Here is a 21,133-nt window from a genome sequence, read left to right as displayed (position 1 = left end):
TTAATGACCGACTTTTCACTGCCCACGCGATGGTTTTCACCGAAAAAACAGGGTTGGTCGTGTCCTTGAAGCGTGGTTTATTTTAGAGCTCATCCGCGCGAAGAAATAACTTCAGGGTCCGTTCGTTCGCGCGCCGATTCCTCTCGGAAGGGTTCGATTATCAGCGACCAACGAGCTGCTATCACGTTTGAAGTTTTGAAGATAAGTAACAGCAACGCAGCCCCGAAACAGATGCCACTGCTATTGCTGAACTTTGAACGCGCGACTATCCTAGTTAACTGACGGATTGCACGGGATTGTCGCGTGCCACGGGCCAGCAGAATCCGGAGGTTGTTGGCGCGCGCTAGACACCAGCTTCTGCGAACCAAAACACACTCGCTCGAAGCGTCAAAAGTGACTCAAAACGAAAAGTTACCCAAGCGAAACGTCAAAATTCAAAACTGACAGCACCACTTTCCCTGCAGTCCGTTTCTCGGAGAAGAGCACATGGCGGAATTTCAAAATGTTTCGTCTTTTATATAAAGATGCTTTTAGTTTGAACGGGGGATGCTAATAGGTTGCCCAGCATTGTTTGTAGCACAATACTTTGGCTGACTGTGAGCCAATTTGAGTTTCGAACACCGCTCACAGTTTCGAACATTCCATTCGCTTCTGCCGCACAGCCCTATCGCAGTTAGTGCCAGTCATCGGTGGTGCTGCTCGCACTGGCCTCTGGCGGGCGTGCGTGGAACAGGGACAACGACGGCAGGTGATTCACGTGATTCGTGGGGTTCGACTCAGGAAACGGTTCGATCGCCGTGGTGTCGCTGCGCTCAGCCGTACTCCATTTTCGCAGTTAGTTGACGTCACTCGTTTCGGTGGTGTCGTTTGCTCCGCGTTTCGTGTGCCTCAGCTGCTGTCCGATGCTGCTGGGCGAAAGCAAATGTGTGTTTTTTCCTCTCGAGCGGTAGCAAAGCAGTCCATTTATCCATCACTCATGTCCGCCGCGTTCGGCCGTTCGAGGTGAGTTGCGGTGCGATGCGGCCAGCCAACATCCGTCCGTCCGTCACGGGCCCGCCGCCAGCCCGCTGCACGCTAAGGTGACATTCTAATCCGAGAGGCTCTCTCGGCACGGCACGGGCAAGAAAGGTGTTCGCGCCGCCATTGTCTGTCCACGGTGTGTGCTCGTTCGCCGTCCGTGGCGTTTTATCGATTGTCCTCGCCGCGCATCGTGCTGCACGATCCGTGCTCACTGGACGTTCCCGGGTCCACGTTTCGCTGATCAGGTGCATCATCATCATCATCATCGAGTGTTTGGTGTGGTCGTGCAACAATATATAACCCAACCCGTCCTTCGTACGGATCGAAACAAAGCGCAAACCGTAGTGTTCACGCGAGGAGCTGATGCTGATGAATTGGCACGGCCAAAACATCGCATCGCATCGTGAGGGTGCGTGTGCATCGGAGTGAGCCCAGCCTCTCGGTGGAGCTTTTAAAGTGCCCGCATCGCACAAAGTCAAAGTCTAAAGGGCCTGCCTTCCCTCTTTCCTTGGTTACCAAAGCACCGTTGCCTTCGACCGACCATCGTTCGTTCAGTGCATCTCGGTGTGAGTGCGCGCGCATGATTATGTGCATGGGTGTGCGTGTGTTTGTGCGTGCGTTATGCTCACAGCATAAATACATAGAACGTTGTGTTGTGCGAGATGAAAGCATCTTTTCGAGCGAGCGCCAACTGTGCGTGTGTGTGTGTGTGTGTACGTGCCAAATGAGCATTGTGGTCTCGTGAAAAGAATGAAAATTTTCCCTCGTTCCAATGCCCGGCGGTGACAGATGCCATCGGTGGTTCGATAACGAGCCGTTTCGACGTAGTTCTTGTGTGTGGAATGGAACGAATAAGCATAAAAATCATCCTAATTTATGTTCGAAGTGAATGACCAAAAGGAAAGCAATGAGAGAGCATCTTTCGCGAGCTGCCTGCTGTGGTGGAGCAAAATGGTAGAAAGAGAAGTGCGCCGCTCGCTCTTCGATGAGCCCGAGTGAGACTTTTCGCGTCTACCTCACCATAGTGAGCTTTGTTGTGAGGAAAAGTGAGACGACGGTAGCGATCTTTGGGCTCAAAGCTGCTACAGGACGCCTCTCTCTCACTGGCCTCTGCAGCGCATTTTGACGCACTTCAAATGACAACACGTGCAGCTGGCGCAGTGTCGACCGGATCCTTTTTTTGTTTTTTTCACTCTCTGTACAAACGTCCTTCTGATGATCTTCTATCGCACCCAACCGTGTCGGAGAATCGACTTGTTTTATTAGTAGCTTTGTAGTAGCTTTTGGGATCTTGTTTATATTTTTTGCTGTTAGCGATTGCCGTGCGATCGGGGGTAAACATTAGCATTGTGATCGTCGAATGGTTGTTTTATTTTTACAAATGCATTGTTTGTTGTTGGAATTAAACAAAAATGTAAGATCAAATTTTTAACCTTCAATTCATTCGTTAGTGCTTAACGGAAGACAGGATCTTCTGCCGTGATCTCTAGTTAATAGTGCCGCGATCGCTAGTGGAATAAACACACACGCGGTGTATCGTACGCAAACGCAACACAGTTTTATGGTGCTACATCAGTGATTCGTAGGATATTAGCCCCGGAAGAGCGCACTCAACAACCGACCCTCATCCGCACATCCCTTTCGCTGCCGCTGTCCCTAATATCGGAATTGCCTAGAGCGTTTCGGCGTTTCTGAAGCGAGCGTTCGATCGATCGTTGCGCTCTCGCTCATTCGCAACAGAAAACTGGATACCGATATGATGAAAATGGAAACGGATAAAATTATGGACGACGCGATCAGCAACACACAGGTAAGGTTCGCATCCGTCCACGATCCACGGGATCTTCTTCCTCGTTTGGGGAGCGTCTAGCGTACCCCGGTAGCTTGGCTCAGACCAGAAGCTGCATTCCAAACGTCGGATCCAACTCACATCATTATGTCATTTACGGAGAAAGGCAGCATTTTTTCAACCATCAACCTCAAACGGGGCAAGATAGCGAATTGCGCGCGCTTCCTTCATAACGCCCGCCTTCATGTTTATGTGCACATTTTATGCCCGAGCCCGAGAGTGTTGCGCTCGGATTGGTGGTTGCCCCCATAAAGCCTGGCTCCGGCAAAGTGCTGGCAAGCGAATTGAAAATGAGGAATGAAATTAGTTTCACTTTCTACGGGAAAACCCCACAAATCGTCCATCCGATAATGCGTCCATCCATTCATGGCCGGACCGAAGAGCGCTCATCGTCGCCGGCAGGAAGGAAACCGCCGAGAGGAAGTTGGCCGCACCCCGCACCCCAGGTTGCAGCGAAGTTTCCTTTCGTCCACTTTCTTTCGCGATTGCCCGCTCCAATGCGGGCGATAAATTTCCGTTCCGTCCTGTGCGTTTTTCGCGGCCACGCACGGCGCTTGCTGAACTTTCTCGGAAATGCGTGCCCCGCCGCTGCACACATGTGCACGGGTCGATTAGCAACCGGCCCTTGCGGACCTTTTTTGCCGATGAAACAAATTCGTACCCGTGTAACAAGAAATATGTTGCTTTAACGAGGCTCGATAGCCTTTAAATGAATCAAATCTCTTGCCACTCTGTCTACCGTGTCCGGGTGTGTGTGTGTGGTCGAAGCGAACGAACAGTAAATTAGTTTGAAGATTTTCATTCACTTTTCACGCCCTTCGCGCCGGGAAATCAAACCCGTTAACGCAGCTTGACGACGGAAAAGAGAAAGCTGTTTTGCTCATTTGCATGTTTAACCCGGGTGGGAACTTGGTTTTTTGTTGAACTTGACAGACGACGCTTGTCGCGCTAGTTTTGACCCACTTCCAGCGCCAATGTTTCCTTTTTCTCTATCACCCATCAAGTGCGATGATCCACACCCGACACGGGCCCAATAACGTTATTTGCCATAAATGCAGTTTGATTATGATGCCTTTTTGAACAGCCAAGCACACGTCCCTTCCGAAGCTTTCAATTGCTTTTCAATTTGAATCGATCGATGTTGCCCGTCAGTGTCACCCAACCGAACTGTACGTATGTACATCGAAAAGTCATTTAGTAATCGATTAAGGCGCCCAGTGATGCTGAAATTGTGCATGGTGTTTTTGGTGCCGATATTCTAACAGCAAGATACGTAAAATGTTGGTTTAATTGACCGTTTTCAATGATTTTTTATGTTAAAGATGCATCTCTCACAGGTAGACCCGTTGCAAAAATCTCGATAAAATGACAGAATTCATCAAAGTTGATCGGCATGTCAGTAGTCAGAGCATCGATCAGGAGCTGAAGATTAACCAGCAAACAGTTTTAAGCCATTTGCGCAAAGCTGGATTCACAAAGAAGCTCGATGTTTGGGTGCCACACCAAAAAACATAAGGATCGAATTGCTATCTGTGCAGTTTTTGCCAAACGGAACGAAATCGATCCATTTCTTAAACGGCCATCCGGCAGTACCCATGTACTGGGAATGAAAAGTGGGATACATACGAAAATACTGTGTGAAAACCATCGTGGTCTAAGCGTGGTGAAGCAGCTTAACCGATGGCCAAACCAGGACTCACGGCCAGGAAGGTTCTACTGGGTTTATGGTGGGACTGGAAAGGAATCGTTTATTATGAGTTGCTGCCGTGTGGCTAAACACTAAATTCATATTTCTACCGTCAACAATAGCACCGTTTAAAGCTAGTGATTGATCAGAAACGGCCAGAATCGACCAAAAAAAAAATAGATGTTGTGTTCCATCTATGAGAAAGCCATTTTGAAGCTACCTTTAAAAAGGCAACAAACTTTCTAACAAAACGATGCATATTTGACGCACTAAAAAACAATGGATTACTTTTTAGCCAACCTTATGTTTTAAACGGTGCCTCGCGTAGCTCGACCGGCATTCATCCTTGCGGTCCGCGGTCGACGAAATAGGGTACATTGTCACCGCATGGTCCGCGCAAGGTAAGCATGGCTGGTCTGGCACACACACATGCACGAGATCCGGTATCTGTTTCAGTTCCTTTCGCCGTAGCTTCCGGAAATGGATGTGTGCCCCCTTGGTGGAGTGTTCGTGGTGGGTCAAGAACTGCGAATCGCTCGAGTTAAGCACTCCGGAAGTATGACCTCCGGTCGTAGTCAGTTCCGGTTTCATGGTCGCCATTCGATTCACTCGATTATCTTCCCGTCGTGATCGAGCACAAGAGTATAGCGTGATCGTGAGTTTTCGATTTCTTTTTTGCTGCTGCTCACCGTAAGTGCAACATAAACATGCAACGAAGTACATTAAAGGTTCTATCGATTGGTCGTTGTGTGTGTTTCGAGGGCAGCCAAACGTGCCAACGTTAAGAAAACAACATACACACACACACACCCTTTCTCTCTCGCTCTCTGCGGATTGTCAAGGCCCTTTCAATGACCAAAAAGGCGAACTGCAAAAAGAGGAAGTCAGAGACGCCTGTCCCAGACGGCGGGATGTCGGTTCGGGTTGTGAGTGATGCAATCGAACGTTGCAACCGACGTTGCGGTAGGTTCGAATTTTCTCTCCAAATCGGACCCGAAATTGGATTAGCCCTTATAGTAATGCAGTTGCATTTCGAAACCGAATGGGAACTTTTTCCTCATTTTTGGGCCGTCGGTTTCACAAGTGCAGCGGTCCGAGTCCGATCCTGAAAGCGATCGCCGCTGAAAAGCCCCGAACGGCGCAGGTAACACGGGAAGCCACCGAACGTTATGGATGACGAACCTCCAGTTCGTGCGAGAAACGCAAGACGCGAAAGCGAATGAAAGCAAAACTGTCCATAACTAATTAACTGCGGCAGTTGCGCCTGCATTGACAGTGCGCTTTTTCCATCCCTCTTTATCGCACTTTCACCTACCCGCCTGCCGACTTAAGGACGCACATCATCCAGATCCGGTGCTTCAACATCTCAGATCAGACAGTTTGATGCGTATCTTCCCAACTCAATTTGGCAGCGCAGTCCTTCGCTTATCTACACACGACCATCGACCAGCCCCGTTTCGGTTCGCATTCGGAATTTTCGATCGATTGCGCCAACACTTTGTCACACCAAATCAGATTGCGGACGGAAAGTGATAGGATCGCATTTGGCGCGGTGCACAATTGCCCGGGGGCCCGTCGTGCAGGCGAGAGTTGCATTCTCGGGCTTTCGGCCCGCGGCGTCACGGTTCGTCGCGTGAGGCGCTCGGCCGCCTCACCATCATCATCATCATCGACCCACTGACCTCGTGGTCCAAAAATAAATCAATTTACGGGCCGGAGGTGTGCAATGCGTCGCCGCGTCGTGTGATAGAAGCGGCCCACCGAATGTGCCATATCGTTGTTTTCGTTTGATTTCATTTCAACGAAAATGCGGGGCTCAATTAGAGGGTAGAGTAGTACCAACAACCCTCATGCACTCATGTTTGTGCGTTACTTTTAAGCATTAGTGTGACTCAACAGGAGGCATTGAGGAGGAATTTTCAATTGAGTAACAATCTACTCAACAGGAGAAATAGCAACGATCGTGCCATGTTAAGGTAACGGTAAAAAAGGCACCCCAAATGTCAGAATCCTACTCCGGGAACAAAATCGTTAACCGCCGCAGCAAGGCTCAGAAATTGTTTTCTCGCCACACTATTACGGCCGTGGCGGCCTGAAACTCCGGCCCGAGCCACACACACTCTGCTGGATGGAAGCGGGGAAGGGTTCGGAAAAACCTTCAAACATTCACCTGTGCGCGTCCGCATCTATGCTCCGGCGGCCGATGCTTTGTGTGCTCTGGGTTTCAGGTCGCCCCGGCGACCTCATTCGCTGCCTGCGCTCACCGTCTGGACTCTGGACGAGAAATCGAGGTCAGCCGGATGATGGAAAGTGCAGGCGCAGGGGCGAGCATCATTGTCCATAGTCGTCGCCGTGTGGTGGTCGCCACCGACAACCTGCTCACGAGGAAGTTGCCTTCCATACGGAACCTGGTTGGTATGGCTGCGGGTTAACTTGTGATGTAGGTGATTAATTATGTTTTCTGCCAGTCTACCGGTTAGATACTTTTTTAATAGGAAACCCGATACCTGTCCATCCGATCGTTGCATTTGTTATCGTGCGCCTAAGTTGAGATTTAAATACATTTACGAAAAGTTTACAGTGACACCGAGGCCAATCAATGTACGTGTGCCATTCACTACAAGAGCCCCCAAAAATGGTGTTTTCTTCTAACGCACTCCGAAGTCCGTGTATTACACCCGTGTGTACGGGAAATGCATCGCATTGAAAAATTGTCCCCATTTGTTGTGCTGTCCTGCGTTGGTGTCCCGTTCCGTGCACGATAGAGCCCTTTCAATGCCACCTTCAGCTGCCAGTCGGGCGACAACAACTGGAAGCGGTTCCACTACCAGTCAGTAACACGCTACCAAAGACACGGCGGGACCACCGGGAGGAAAAACCCGTTTTTCGAACCCAAGACGATGACGGTGGGAAGAATAACCGAAACGCAGGACGTCGTCGGGACGGGCTCTGAAGGATAAAATCACTCTCCATTCGGACACATTAATGCCTAGATGTTTGCCTCAAACCTCAAACACCAAATCGACCCGACCCGACCCGGCCGGGGGCAAATCGGGCTTTTTCCGCTTTGGCGTGAATGGGGATAGGGATCGTAAGCAGGAAACGACCCCAGATAAAAACCAGTAACACCAGCTAACGGATCGGGGGACACAGACACTGCCAGTGACTTTTCGGCATCATGTGCGTCCGTCCGTTCGTCGGTCGGGTCGGGAACATCGCGCACCCAAGAGGAGAGTCAGCACCCAAACCGGATTCGGCGGAAGTAGTCAATGGTAGCCGCTTCTCTTCGCTTCATTTCTACTTTGAGAGGAGGTCAATAATTTTTTTAAACGACAAAATCGATGAGAAGGTTCTTTTTAGATAAAACTATTCCTGATTATTAGCTGTGTGAAACATGGCACAGAATTTCATCAGCATTATAAACAAAGGCTAGAAAAGTACTGGTCCATTGAAGATATTTTATTCATTTGGTTATAAAACAAAAACGGCTTAATAGTTAGACCGAAATTCACATTGCCATTGCCGAGATAAGACCACAGATAGTCGAAAATGTACTCAAAAATAGGTCGATCGAACGGGTTACTGCTAAGCCGGCCGTGGTGGACATGTTACCAAAATTGTTTTACATAAAAAAATTAAATGAATGAACCTTTCGATTAAATGTTCAACCAGCGAAAAGTATAAAGCCGTTCTTTGTTTTATAATCAAATGAAAAAATAAACATCTTTAATGGACCATCCTGTATTTACAAGACTTAACTTGCTAAAAACTATTTACCCGACCCCATTCTGAAGGAGTTCATCTCGCCGGCAGCTGTGCGATCGTGTGGGATGCGATCTACTGCGGGTGCGTTTGCTTTTAGCAAAGTGCAAAGTGCCTTTTGTGGCCATTTGATTGCTTCATTCCCGATCGTCCCAAGAAAAAAGGGGGCAATGATGGTGCAAGATTCTGAACTCCAGCCAGCGCACATTAGTCACAGAAGCCGCAGCCACCGCCACGATGCATTAGTTTCGACATACCAAAGTGAAGACATATTTTTTTTTTTCGCTCAAAAGGGCATCCCCCCAAGCCATGCAGCAGATTTGCGTGGTGCGCTCTCCGCCATAAAGACCGAAACAGGGTTTCGGATCAGGTTTTGATTGCAAAAATTGCTTGACGATCGCCCGGCGGGGTTTGCGGTTTGTTGGAAATGCAGGGGGCTGCATCGGAAAGGAAGGCGCCCAGCAGCACCACCGTGTCGAGGTGTGTCAATGTGACGACAGTTGGGGTCGCTTCTTCGATTGCAAAACGGGCGATGCTCCACGAACTCTATGGCGTGCGTCGTTCCTTGTTTGAATGCCACCAACCGAGCCTACGTTTTATAACCGCAACCGTTTTAGAAAGCCTTCCTTTTTTGGGGCTTAGGCCTACAAGAAGTTGCGCTGGCATTACTGTGGTAGGTACTTTCGGGTGGGCACTAATAGAGTAACCATCGCCGGTTATCATCGCGCCGTTACGCGTTAACTTGCATAAACGGTTGCGTGCGCTCCGGTTTGTGGCCCACCTGTGTGATCGCACCGAGTTCCACCGTTCGTGGACATGATCTTGTGCCGCGTGGTGCCGTTCATGAATTTTAACCACATTTCTACCCCGTCGAAGATCGCGACGGGGCATACGCGTTGTTTCGGCAGAGTTTCACTTTCGTGCACGCGCGCGCCCGCTCGCGTCCTCTCTCCGTGACTTGGTGGCCATAAATTAAATTACGCCAGGAGGTGTGAGAAAAGAGCGATATCGTAATTGCATTGGCCGATGGGGGCAAAATTGTGTCATCTTTTTTAATTAAATAAAATGCATTAAATCATTTGCATAACGTGATATGATAGGGACCGAAATGGGGAAAAAAATACCAAAAACACTTCAATGACAACACACGACAGACGTCTGGCAGCCTTATGAAACCGCCATTTTCTCACCACGAGCTGCTCTGGACCCCGGGCTCGGCTTCATAACTAACGCTCCGTGCGCTGTTGTTGGTATTGCCAACTTTCCTGCCCGCGTACCGATCGAGCATTGTTTTTCGTGTTCCATTTTCCAGCGCCACACGCCGCCGAATGGGTGGCGATCTGTGATGTAAGAACGTGGCGTGCCAACGTGTGCATGACTGGTTTGTTCGCAACGATTTCTTGTTAATTAATCGGTTCCAGTCCATGGTTTGTGATCAAAATTCACCTGGAGCAGCCGTTGCTGGATCGGCGTCATCCTTACTGTGAGGCGTAAATACAATACAGTTACCGGTATAGTATTACATATTTGGCCCAGCTCGGACATGCCGGAACATCTTATGTAAAGTTTTTAATCTCACGCGAAAAGAAAGAAACAAGATTTGGAGCGGTATTTTAACAACATTCAGATCATGCCGGTCCAGACCGGATTAGATTTTCTTTTTTCACCAAAACCAGTTTGTAAAAGTCGGTACCGGTCGGATCCCCATTATTTCCCACAACTATTCTTCAACATGGAAAGATATGGTTCAAATCCTCGAGCCAGTCAGCGGAACCAATTTAACACGCGCGGTTAAGTCTTAATTCGTTTTGGCCATCAAACCTGGTTGGTTTATCTTTAGCATAATTCAATACCATTATCATTGGCGATAGGTTAAATGGTTGGTTAGGTCAGAATAAAATGTATATCACTACCACAGGGTGTTCCATCACGATCCATACTATTTAAATGTTAAATAACTCTGCTATTTGTCAGTCGATTTTAACAAATTAGCCAGATTTTTTAGTATGGATCGTGATGGAACACCCTGTTTATAAACTCATAACTGAATAGATAAATAGATCCTTCACGTATACTAAGCATAACATACGCCGAGAAGCAGTTCTAACTAAGTCCAAAAAACTGATCGAACGAGTAACCGGCGGTGTCTCTTAAATTATGTGCCGGTATCGCTGCAATGTGTCCGGTCAATGATTCGAATTTTTTTAATTTCTCCTAATAACAAAAAAACGATGAAAGACATGCAGCTCAACAACTCTAAATCCGCTTACGTTTTACTGTGACCCACATATGACTGTGTAGATCTCTTTATCATTCGGTGCGATCACCCAAGTATCGAGTAGCAGCAACCCATCTTTACTCACACCCTGAAGACGAATGCCGTAGTCAAATATGTAAGTTTGACATTGACATTATTGGTGCGCCATCGTCATGCAAATGAGTCCCGATCGATCCCTCAACCTTTGATCGTCAAACGCTAATTTACGTGTTCTGAAAGATGGTGCCAGAAACTGCTACTTTCTTAAAAGACCGATCGATTCTGACCCGCCAATAGCAGATTCGTCATCGTCTTTGGGTGTTCTTTGTTGGCTACCAAATCTGTCACCGGACCTGCCAAATCAGGTGCGCGCTCTTCTTTCTTCGTCACTTCTTGGGCTGCTGCTGGTGATGTTGGGCTTTGTCTGTAGAATGGAGTGCGTTTCTTTGTTGTTGCGTTGGTGCTGCGTAGGAACAGGTTTGCTGCTGCTTCCCTGGAACCCCCCAACCGCGATCGGAGAATGTTCATCGCGCGCGGTCCTCCGTGGCCACTTTCTTTTCCGCTCCGATCGTGTGACCGACCCACATACGCACACGGACGCACGGTCGTTGTGGTGTGACATTGGCCTTGTTTGGTGCGCACAAAAAAAAACACACGAACCGCGTCGAAATGCGTGGATCAACAACTTGGGGCGCGCGCACTGTTGCTGGAGGAAACAAAAATGGGCCAGCAACGCAGCGAAGGTGTCGTGTGGACTCCTCCAGAGCCTCTCTGGTCGTGGCGCGAAGAAGTTGGAAATTAAAACAACATTAAACAACGGCCGCGTGCGAGAGGGAGAGAGAACCGGTATGCTGGTGCCGCGTTCTGCATATTTTGCGGCCGCACGTAAAAGTGAACCAAGGTCAGTCCGGGTGATGGTGTCTCTCTGGCGCACACGGTGGGCCGCTGGGTTCGTGTGCGAAATTAAATCAAAAACTAAACCCTTCTGCACCCATTAAAAGTATCATATGCTCTGCTGGCTCCTGGCTGGCTGCCTGTCTGACGGTAATGAATTCGTCACCTCGTTGGTTACCAATTTACCGTAGAACGTGAAGACGATCCGCCACATCCACCTGGTTGGAACTTCGGACACATTGCTTGGCACGGCACTCAGGGGGGTTTTCGGACGGATCAGAACGGATACAAGGTTTTGTGCAGCAACCCCGCGGCGGGAACAACAACCTGTTGTGGCCAGTGGATGATTCACCGGATGACCGGTAACAAATTGTCCTGCTGAAAGGGGAACAATTTCACGATCGGCGATTGTTGGCCGATGGTCCGATCTGCCCGACGGGGAACTGATGCAATCGCAGCCGCGTGTAATTATTGTGTTTACAGGGCGTGCAACGAATCAACGCCACTCGCGCCCAGTGGGTTGTGTAACACTTTGCGATCTCGCGATCATCTATCTTGCGGGAACAAAAAATCATTCCGTTAGCTGAAAAGTCGAAATACGGGGGTCCCTCTGTACATGAGTCACCTCATACTTTTTGATCTTTCAAATTAGTGTCGATCGATGCGCGAGGAATCGGAAAGAAAGCTAAACCGAAGGGGCCGGTTGCCAAAAGTTGCCCGCTTACTCCACTTTCACTGCGATCGATATCCGGACCACTTCCGACCCGCTGTGTTGAGCACCATTTTGTGGTGGTCACGCACGAAAATCAATTCCAACGCGGTGCTGCGCCACTACGCTCTGCCATCATCATCATCGGATGATGGTCTCGGCTATCGAAAATCATCAAAAGTGCAACAACTATGCCACAGACGGTGTTGCGCACCGGTGGCCGCCCAATTCACGAAGATGGTGATGATGCTAGTAGCGCTCACATGATGTCACGCGCCACAATTGAGCTTTCGGTGGAGAGGCCCCGCCGGATGCCTGATCCGTTGGTTTCGAATCTGGCGGCACCGTAACTCGCGGATGGTGCAGCAGTTTGCGCAGTTTCGGGGTGGAATGGATGGATGGTGGGTGAACACCATTTTCATCTGCGTCACCCACCGGCACTTGTTTTTAGGTCGCATCGGTTCATTTTTCCGGCATCTGGCAAAGGGGATTAATGTTTCTGGTCCATGGCAGATGGACCACATTGGTCAAATCGGTGGGGGAATGGTCACATAAAAGCCCCCAGCAAGTGGCTGTTAAATTCGCTGTTCGTTCTGTGATTCTATCGATTTTTTTCTTTGCCGTTGGGCCTCCCCGTTGGACCCGTCTTGCCCGTGTGTGTATGTATCGTGACCCCAACGCGCACCGCGGGGTTCTCGCATGGTGATTTAGTAGTGTCGAGTTGCCACTACTGCTGCTGCTGCTGATGATGATGACGGCAGCTCTTGGTATTTGAATTGTTAATTAAATCGCGTTCCCTGCCAAAGGGTTTTGCGGTCGTTGACTGTAACGGCACCATGCCGCTTTGTTGTGGACTAATTTAATGTTCAACTAGCGTTTTTTTCGTTAATCATAAATTGCTAGAAAACATAAAAGCTTTGCATTTTAATTTTCATTGTTGTGTTTTTTTGTTGGTGCCATATTTTGTTCTTTCCAAAAAATCGTTTTAACGATGTTCAAATAATGGCCATCGCATGGTTCATAATAGAGATTACAAAGGTTACTACGCAAGCTTCAAAGGGTTGGTGCTGACATAGAAGAGCTGTCGAACGAAGGGTGCGCATTAACCCTTCGGATCTTGATGGTTCGTCACTCATGAAGTTGCCTAGTTTCCAAAATATTCATCAAGTACTCTTAGATTTTTCGCGTTTGACGTAAAACGTTCTCTGCAAGTGGCACTAGAGAAGTGAAATGAAGATAGACAAGGTGTGCTTTTCATCCAGAGAAATTAAAAAAATCAAGTTTCTTCGTTTCGAACATATTGTTAGGCCGACCTATCAAGTGGTGTTTCCGTTGAACTTTCAAAATTCTTCCCCATTCTTCTTACCGCCCTCAATAAACGATAAATTTCTCCACTTTTCGAAGACCTTAAATAAACCATAAAACACTAAAACTTTCAATCGCTGCACGGTGGGGCGCATGGGTCCCATCGACAGGGGCCGTAAACGACAGGATGGAGAAGAACATATTACGGTGCAATTCACAAAGATTGCACGCCGTCACCAAACTCGACAGCTTTGTGCGAAAAGTGCTTATGAAGAGCCTGCCTTATGGACTCGTTCGAAGCATGGTGTTAATTTATTGTACCGACTGACATACCTGGTGCCAGTGCTAGACAACTGGAATATGCTGCAAAACGCGCCTGCCTGTCCCTTAATTTTGAGCTCTTTTGAATGGAATTCATTCGGTTCTTGGATATTGATACTCAGACAACGCACTTTGATTTTGAAGGTGGTAATTTATCGGTCGGCATGGCTAGTGTAACCGTCGATGAGTACTTGATCGATCGACCGAAACCGCATAGCTACGAGTTATGCCATCAATGCTCTACTACGTACGATTACTTGGATGTTCCGCGATGATGCAGTTTCCGCGTTTTCATGTTATATGCCGCCAATCGATAGAAACCCGCTGCTGCTGGGTTGTGCGGAGTTTGCGAGGCCCATAAAATCGTTAAACCGTGCCAACCGTACGACGAGACCGCAGCACACGATAGCAACATTGTTTCTCGTCTAATGATGGTTGCCCCCGGGGAGCCTTATACGTCGTACAGGAATTCTTATTCTTGGCCCTTGGACACCATGGTCCATGTTAGATATTGAATAATTTAGTCGAAAACTTCCAACCATATGTGTCTGACCACCCCTTTTCTCGTTTCGATTGCAGTTCACCACCTCGCTGATGTACGATCCGGCGCGAAAGAAAGAACCGTCACCGTCGTACCAAACCGAGCGCGATGCCTGCCTAGCAGTGTTCGGCAAGTGGAGCGAGGCGGACCAGCTGAACTACGTCGAGCACATCCTGTCCCGCATGTGCCACTACCAGCACGGACACATCAATGCCTACCTGAAACCGATGCTCCAGCGCGACTTCATCACACTGCTGCCCAGTAAGTGTCCAGGAACCAGGAACTGTTCCCTCTAATGATGATGGTGTGCCGAGGAGCTGGCCTGCCGCCTTGGGAACCTCTTGCGAACGAGTGAAACTTGTTTCCCACACTGTCACTTCCCGTTCCCAATTCGTCATTGTGTTGTACGCACACACGACGCCCAACGAGAGACTGAGAGAGAGAGAAAGAGAGAGAGAGAAAGAGAGAGAGAGAGACAGAGGGATGCGCGTGCGGGGTTCGAGATTCCTGCTGCTGGAAAGTAGGTCAAAGCTTTGCCGCTCACTCGCCGTTGACTCCTATGTCGGTCCCGCCGGGCGGGGCCGGGAACCACAACCTTTTCTCGGCTTTAGGTCAGGTAGCTAGGGCTAGGGTGCTACGACACAGTACGGCTTTGGCTTCCGGTCTCTCCGATTGGCACTAGATTTGGATGCAAAGTGGAATATTCTGCAAATATTTGTTAAGGAGTCAGACTCAGGAACACTCAGGAGTGATTCCGTACAAGATCCTTAATTCCGACGGCCGATGGGACCGTGTTTCTCTGCTTTAATGCGCTCGCATCCATTGATTAAACGTAGATTAAATACGCACACCGTAGCTCTAATGGATGCACTAGCTAGCGTACGGGAAATTCCCGAGTTCCACCTCCCGACGGCGCTTCTTGCTTGCCGATTTGAGAGAACGTTTAACGCTCAATTAACCCTCCCAATTGTTGGGGGAGCGGCGCAGTGGCTTCCGGCGGCCCAAAAGGGTGTCTAACGGGAACTCTGGGGTGCTGCTTCCCCTTGGGACTTGGCCCCAGTACGCTCGATTGCTCCATTTTGCCGCATGAAACAGCTGCCAAGAAAGAAGTGCCTCATTCCCGTCGATACTTCAACAAAACTGACACCGATGATACGGGGGGACCACCAGACACGATGATGGCGACGACGTCGGGGCCATGCCGTCTAACTAATTGCTTCATTTGGTCAGCGCCGCCATCTTCCAATTAGGGTCTCTACCGGTTTATGGAGGCCTAACCTTAAATCAGAACCAAGATAACAGAGAGGGAGAGAGATGATAAGCTAAGATCAGGTTTTCGCACCGTTTGGCAATTGAGGTTTTCGTGACACTTGTCGCCGCCGCGTGTTGTTCTCTGTCTTTTCTCAGATGCCAAGATGGCGCGCGGAGTGCCATTATTTTGGCTCATCAAGCAAAGCGAAAAGAATGATCTTTTTCATGCGACGTAATTGTTGACCGTTGCAAATGAATCATGGATTGGCCAGGGAAGGACTCTCTCTCCCTTTCTTATCGGTGTGTCATCCTCCATCAGCTTATCACCACTTGCTGCTGCCTGGGAACCGGACGAAGCCGTGTCCAGTGTTGTCGCCCAGCGCGCGAATAAGTAGTAGAAGTGGTCAACAATCTAATAATCTACTGATTAACGTGAAAGTGGTTGTCAATCGCTTACACGCCTCTGCTTCACATGAGATTCATATTGATTCATACCACAATTCGCATTGATCATTGCACAGACAACTGCAACTGCTTGCGCTCCGTTTGAAGTGACAGAAGGATTAACCGCGGTCACCGATAATCCTGGGCTCCACTTTCTTTTCGTGGCCCGCCATCGTTGAATTTGATCCGGCCGACAACCGTTCTTCGCCACTTTAAACTGCCCACCATATGGCCGACCTTAATCTCTCTCTACGGGACGGCTACGGATCGATCGGCGGCGGCACGAAGTTGGCGTGTGAAAAGACGACTGTGTCCGACGACCAGAACCGTAACAGTCGCACGGGCAAGAGTTTGTGAAACCTTGCCCCTCGCGGCGCGACACTTTTAGTTCGTTCAACTTCAACCGCGATGACGAACAGGGCACACTGTTCATGTTCTGTCCGTGTTTCTGGCCAGTCTGCCAGAGGTGATTTATGGAACACACACATCGAGATCTGGCCAACTATTTGACACATGTTGCCGGATGAGAAGGCGAAGGATGGTAAAACGGTTCCAGAATAATCGATTCACTGCAGCAGTCACTGTGGTTCTTCTAATGTTTCGTTTCGTTTTTCCCTTTTTCTTGAGACACTTTTGTGCAGAAATGTCCCACAGGGTCCCTGGCTGGCTAAGCGTATCTCGATCCGACATTTGACCCGAGTACGAAGCTTCTCTTTTGCGCCCGTAAAATTGTCCGTCCGTCCACCCCGTGAAAAGCCCGAAGATCCTGAAATGTGCCGCAAGAAGGTCAAACACAAACGGCGTTCGGTTTTGTGCCCCGAGGGGTTGGTCAATTACCGGCGAAGGTGATCACCTCCGATTGCAGAGTGTCTGGTACAGACACAAGTAATATCCTTTTTGCTCTCTATCGCTCTATCTTCCCTCCCGGGCAATCTATTATTCAAGGGATAAAGGTTTTGGGTCTCTTTTTCTTTTTGCTCTTGGTCCGTGACCGCTGAATCGAACCGGTCGGCGGAACCTTCGGTGGTACGGCGACTTTCGCTGGGGCGACAAATTAAAAATCGATGTCTCTCTTCTTGGCCACAACCCGCCGCCCCATTTGGTGATTGTCTATAACCTCTTTTGGTGTACCGTCTTTGTCTTTGTCTTTCGTTTTCACGCACACGCACGCAAATAAAAGCAGCAAAAGGATTGGATCACGTGGCCGAAAACATTCTCTCCTATCTGGACGCCAAGTCGCTCTGCCGGGCGGAGCGCGTGTGCAAGGAGTGGTCCCGCGTCATCTCCGAGGGCATGCTGTGGAAGAAGCTGATCGAGCGAAACGTCCGCACCGATTCACTGTGGCGAGGGCTGGCGGAACGTAAAGGATGGTAAGTCACAGCACAGCAGACCTCGTTCCGGTCGATATCTCACTATTGTTTTGTGTCCTTTTTCCTTTTGCAGGATCAAATATCTGTTCATACCGCGACCGGGCGTGACGCTCCGGCAACACAAATTCTACCGCGAGCTCTTCCCGAAAATCATGAAGGACATCGAGGCGATCGAGAACAACTGGCGCACGGGCAATCACAACCTACAGCGGATAAACTGCCGGTCAGAGAATTCCAAGGGTGTCTACTGTTTGCAGTACGACGACGATAAGATTGTGTCCGGGTTGCGCGACAACACGATCAAGATCTGGAACCGTTCGACGTTACAGTGCTGCAAGGTTGGTGCCGGTTGTCCCCCCGGCCCGCGGCCCCCGGTACTGGTACCCCATTAATCCTTTCCGTGCCGTTGTAGGTTCTCACGGGGCACACGGGATCGGTGCTGTGTTTGCAGTACGACGACAAGGTCATCATCAGCGGGTCGAGTGACTCGACCGTGCGCGTGTGGGACGTGAACACGGGCGATATGGTCAACACGCTGATACATCACTGCGAAGCGGTTCTGCATCTGCGCTTCAACAACGGCATGATGGTCACCTGCTCAAAGGTACGGTACGGTGGAAGGGCGGACGAAGTGGCCAGGCAGCAGAGTAACATTTCTTTTCCCCCCCCGGCGGCAGGATCGCTCGATTGCTGTGTGGGATATGACCTCACCGACGGAGATTGCCCTGAGGCGCGTGCTGGTGGGGCACCGGGCGGCCGTCAATGTGGTGGACTTTGACGAGAAGTACATCGTGTCCGCTTCCGGCGATCGGACGATCAAGGTGTGGAACACGTCGACGTGCGAGTTTGTCCGTACGCTCAACGGCCACAAGCGGGGCATCGCCTGCCTGCAGTACCGCGACCGGTTGGTGGTCAGCGGCAGTTCCGATAACTCGATTAGGTAAAATATGGTGCCCGGACCTGGCCCCGGAAAAAAGGACCTTGATTGGAACGATTTCTTTTCGTTAGACTATGGGACATCGAATGTGGCACGTGCTTGCGAATTCTCGAGGGCCACGAGGAGCTCGTTCGCTGCATCCGGTTCGACTCGAAGCGCATCGTCAGCGGGGCGTACGATGGCAAAATCAAAGTGTGGGATCTCCAAGCTGCCTTAGACATCCGAGCACAGACCAACTCGCTGTGCCTCAAAACGTTGGTGGTAAGTGTGTTTGAGGAGGCCCCCCGTTGCGGTGGCGGCCGAAGGCTAGCGAAGGAGCGGTTTGATACCAGTCTATAGTTTCGGTTTGCCCTCCAGGAACACACCGGTCGCGTATTCCGGTTGCAGTTCGATGAATTCCAGATCGTGAGCAGTTCGCACGACGACACGATTCTGATATGGGACTTCCTGAACTGCTCGCAGAAGGAGGACCTGACGGCGCCCCAGTCGTGCAGCATGGTGCAGGTGCATAGGCCACGCCTGACATCGTCAGACTCTTTGGTGTGACGGTGATCGCAATTACCGCAATCCTCCGTCGTATCCGTTGCGACTTCTCCGTTTTTTTTGCTTCTTTCTCCTTTCCCTTCACACGCAGAGCAACCACCACAACAACAGTGGCAGCAGTAGTGGTAGCGGCAATAGCATGGGTGGTGGCGTTGGTGGTGGAGGTGGTGGTGGTGGCGGTGGGAGTGGTGCCGGTGGTGCCAGTGGCGCTGTTGGAGCCGGAAGCAACGCCAACGGTGGTGGTGGCCAGAACAACCATCTCCACAACAACAGCAACAGCAACAACAACAACTCCAACAACAACAACCATCAAAACGATGAACTTAGTGACTAAACGGACGACGGCTCCGGCGAGTGTGGTGGGTCCGGGAGAGACGAAGTGCACCGCGACGAGACGACCGCAGACCGACGGCGAATGCGACGGCATTGGTAGCGCAAAATTCCTCTTCTAGGGCAGCGCGCTCGGTACCACCGAACTGTGTTCGATTGTGTTCCGATCGCGCGGCCCCTCTCAAAACAGATTGTAGTTTCTTTTTTTTATTGGCAGCACCCTGATTAAGCGTAAGAAATAAGGTTAAGCAAATAAAACGGAATGTTCCGATCCAACACACACCGCGCAGTGCAGCACCATTCTCTCCCCTCCGCTGTAGGAATCCACAGTTAAAGTCGCTTGAGTGGCGGCCCTCTGGTTCTGGTTCTTTGTTCGGTTCTGCTTATGAAAACATGTGCATCACAACATAACGTTTTGAAAGAACCCGAATCCGGCAAAAGTGTTGGACACTGCAAGTCTCAACAGTTATTCGTTTTCTGTTTTAACGGACACACAGCGGGATGTGAGATTTTGTGTTTTAATCAGCCTAACAAATTGATCGCTACCAAGCAAAGCAGGCAAGTGTGTTCATGAGAGAGTGGCCAACAGTGCATGGCGGTAGTGGCTCACTTTTAGCTAGCTTAAAGAAGAAAATGGCAAATCGTGCGCGCGCCCCACGCCCTTGTGCAATTCGCTGTCGGTCGTTCAGTCTCAGTCTGCTCGGGCGCCGTTGTGTGTGTGTGTGTCGGGTGGGGTTGTATTGATTATCTCATAGTTTATTGAACAACAACAAAAAAAACACAGAATAAGAAAACACGGCTGTTTACCATAAATAAACAGGAATAAGGTAAATTAAGGCAGAAGAATAATACGTCGCGAGGGATACGCACGCGGCCACATAGGACGGCGGGGAGCGCTAATTTAGGGAAGACGTAAAAACACGTTGACACCGGGCAAGGATTTTACAGCGGGAGAGAAAAGAAACACGTCGTCGTCGTCGGGGTGTCGTGGTCGTAGATTGTACACTTTTACCGGAATGGCGAGAGAAAAACGGGAAGAAAAAAAAACAGTCACACACACGCAGCAGGACAGTAAACGTTATAGTGGAAGCGGCTTAATCGGACTGTTATTAGACTTATTTTTATGACTATTACACACTATGATTATTACTGTAATTATGATTACCGTGTAAAGCACTATCTAACTAAAGCGGATCATCCGCCGCGGCCGCCCCCCTCTGATTGATACAAAAACAACATAAAAAAAACCCGGGATATCAACGTTTGGCGCGTTGGACTTTAGAGAATCGAACCAGGATCGGTAAACAATTCGATTAGAAAAGCAAAGCCTGCTATAAACTGCTCTCGTAAACACTGACAAGGACGAGGAAAGGAACCGAAAAAAAATGAAAGAGAAAAAGAGAGAGTGAGATATCCCCCTTTCACACTGCTGCAGACGCTGTTCTCTGGGGACCGTTTATGGGCGATACTCGATACTTCTCAACTCGTCCTTGATTAACGTATTTATTGCATAACTAATGTGAGTGCGTGTGTGTGTGCGGGGGGAATCCACGTGCACGTGCGCACACCCCATCATCATCGTTATCGTCATCGTCATCATCATCCGATCGTACAGGAGCGCAACCCCTACGATGTGTGTACATTTAAATTAACCAACAAAACAACGGGAAACAGATCGCTCACGTCGTGGCGTGGCGCTCGGGAGGACCCCGTTGATAAGAAAGAGAAGTATGTTACAACTCGATAAGGCTCGATAAAACACTTTAATCCCCGTCGATAAAAAAAGAAGAAAACACTGCACGTGACACGACGAATGGCTAGATGAATGACATGCACGAAAGTACCGCGGGGGAGATATCCCGGGATGACACGGCGAACAGCGTTAGGTCCACAGCGAATAGCGAATAGTGCCG

At 49.6% G+C, this 21,133-nt stretch overlaps 1 protein-coding gene across 1 annotated transcript; it reads left to right on the top strand.

The window, feature by feature from the left end:
- The first annotated feature begins 865 nt into the window (after nucleotides 1-865).
- Nucleotides 866-21,067, top strand: LOC128275679 (beta-TrCP). The gene is made up of 10 exons (XM_053014264.1): nucleotides 866-1,002; nucleotides 2,472-2,830; nucleotides 14,384-14,606; nucleotides 17,224-17,410; nucleotides 17,484-17,748; nucleotides 17,823-18,014; nucleotides 18,088-18,350; nucleotides 18,419-18,608; nucleotides 18,705-18,851; nucleotides 18,982-21,067. Exons 2-10 carry the CDS (start codon nucleotides 2,777-2,779, stop codon nucleotides 19,222-19,224), a joined length of 1,764 nt encoding a protein of 587 aa, XP_052870224.1. The 5' UTR covers nucleotides 866-1,002; nucleotides 2,472-2,776; the 3' UTR covers nucleotides 19,225-21,067.
- Nucleotides 21,068-21,133: the final 66 nt, after the last annotated feature.

Source organism: Anopheles cruzii, chromosome 3 (assembly GCF_943734635.1).
Source record: "Anopheles cruzii chromosome 3, idAnoCruzAS_RS32_06, whole genome shotgun sequence".
In the NCBI taxonomy this organism is placed as follows: Eukaryota; Metazoa; Arthropoda; class Insecta; order Diptera; family Culicidae; genus Anopheles; species Anopheles cruzii.
Note: the sequence above shows the minus strand (reverse complement) of the source record. Positions and strands in the feature narration are given on the sequence as shown.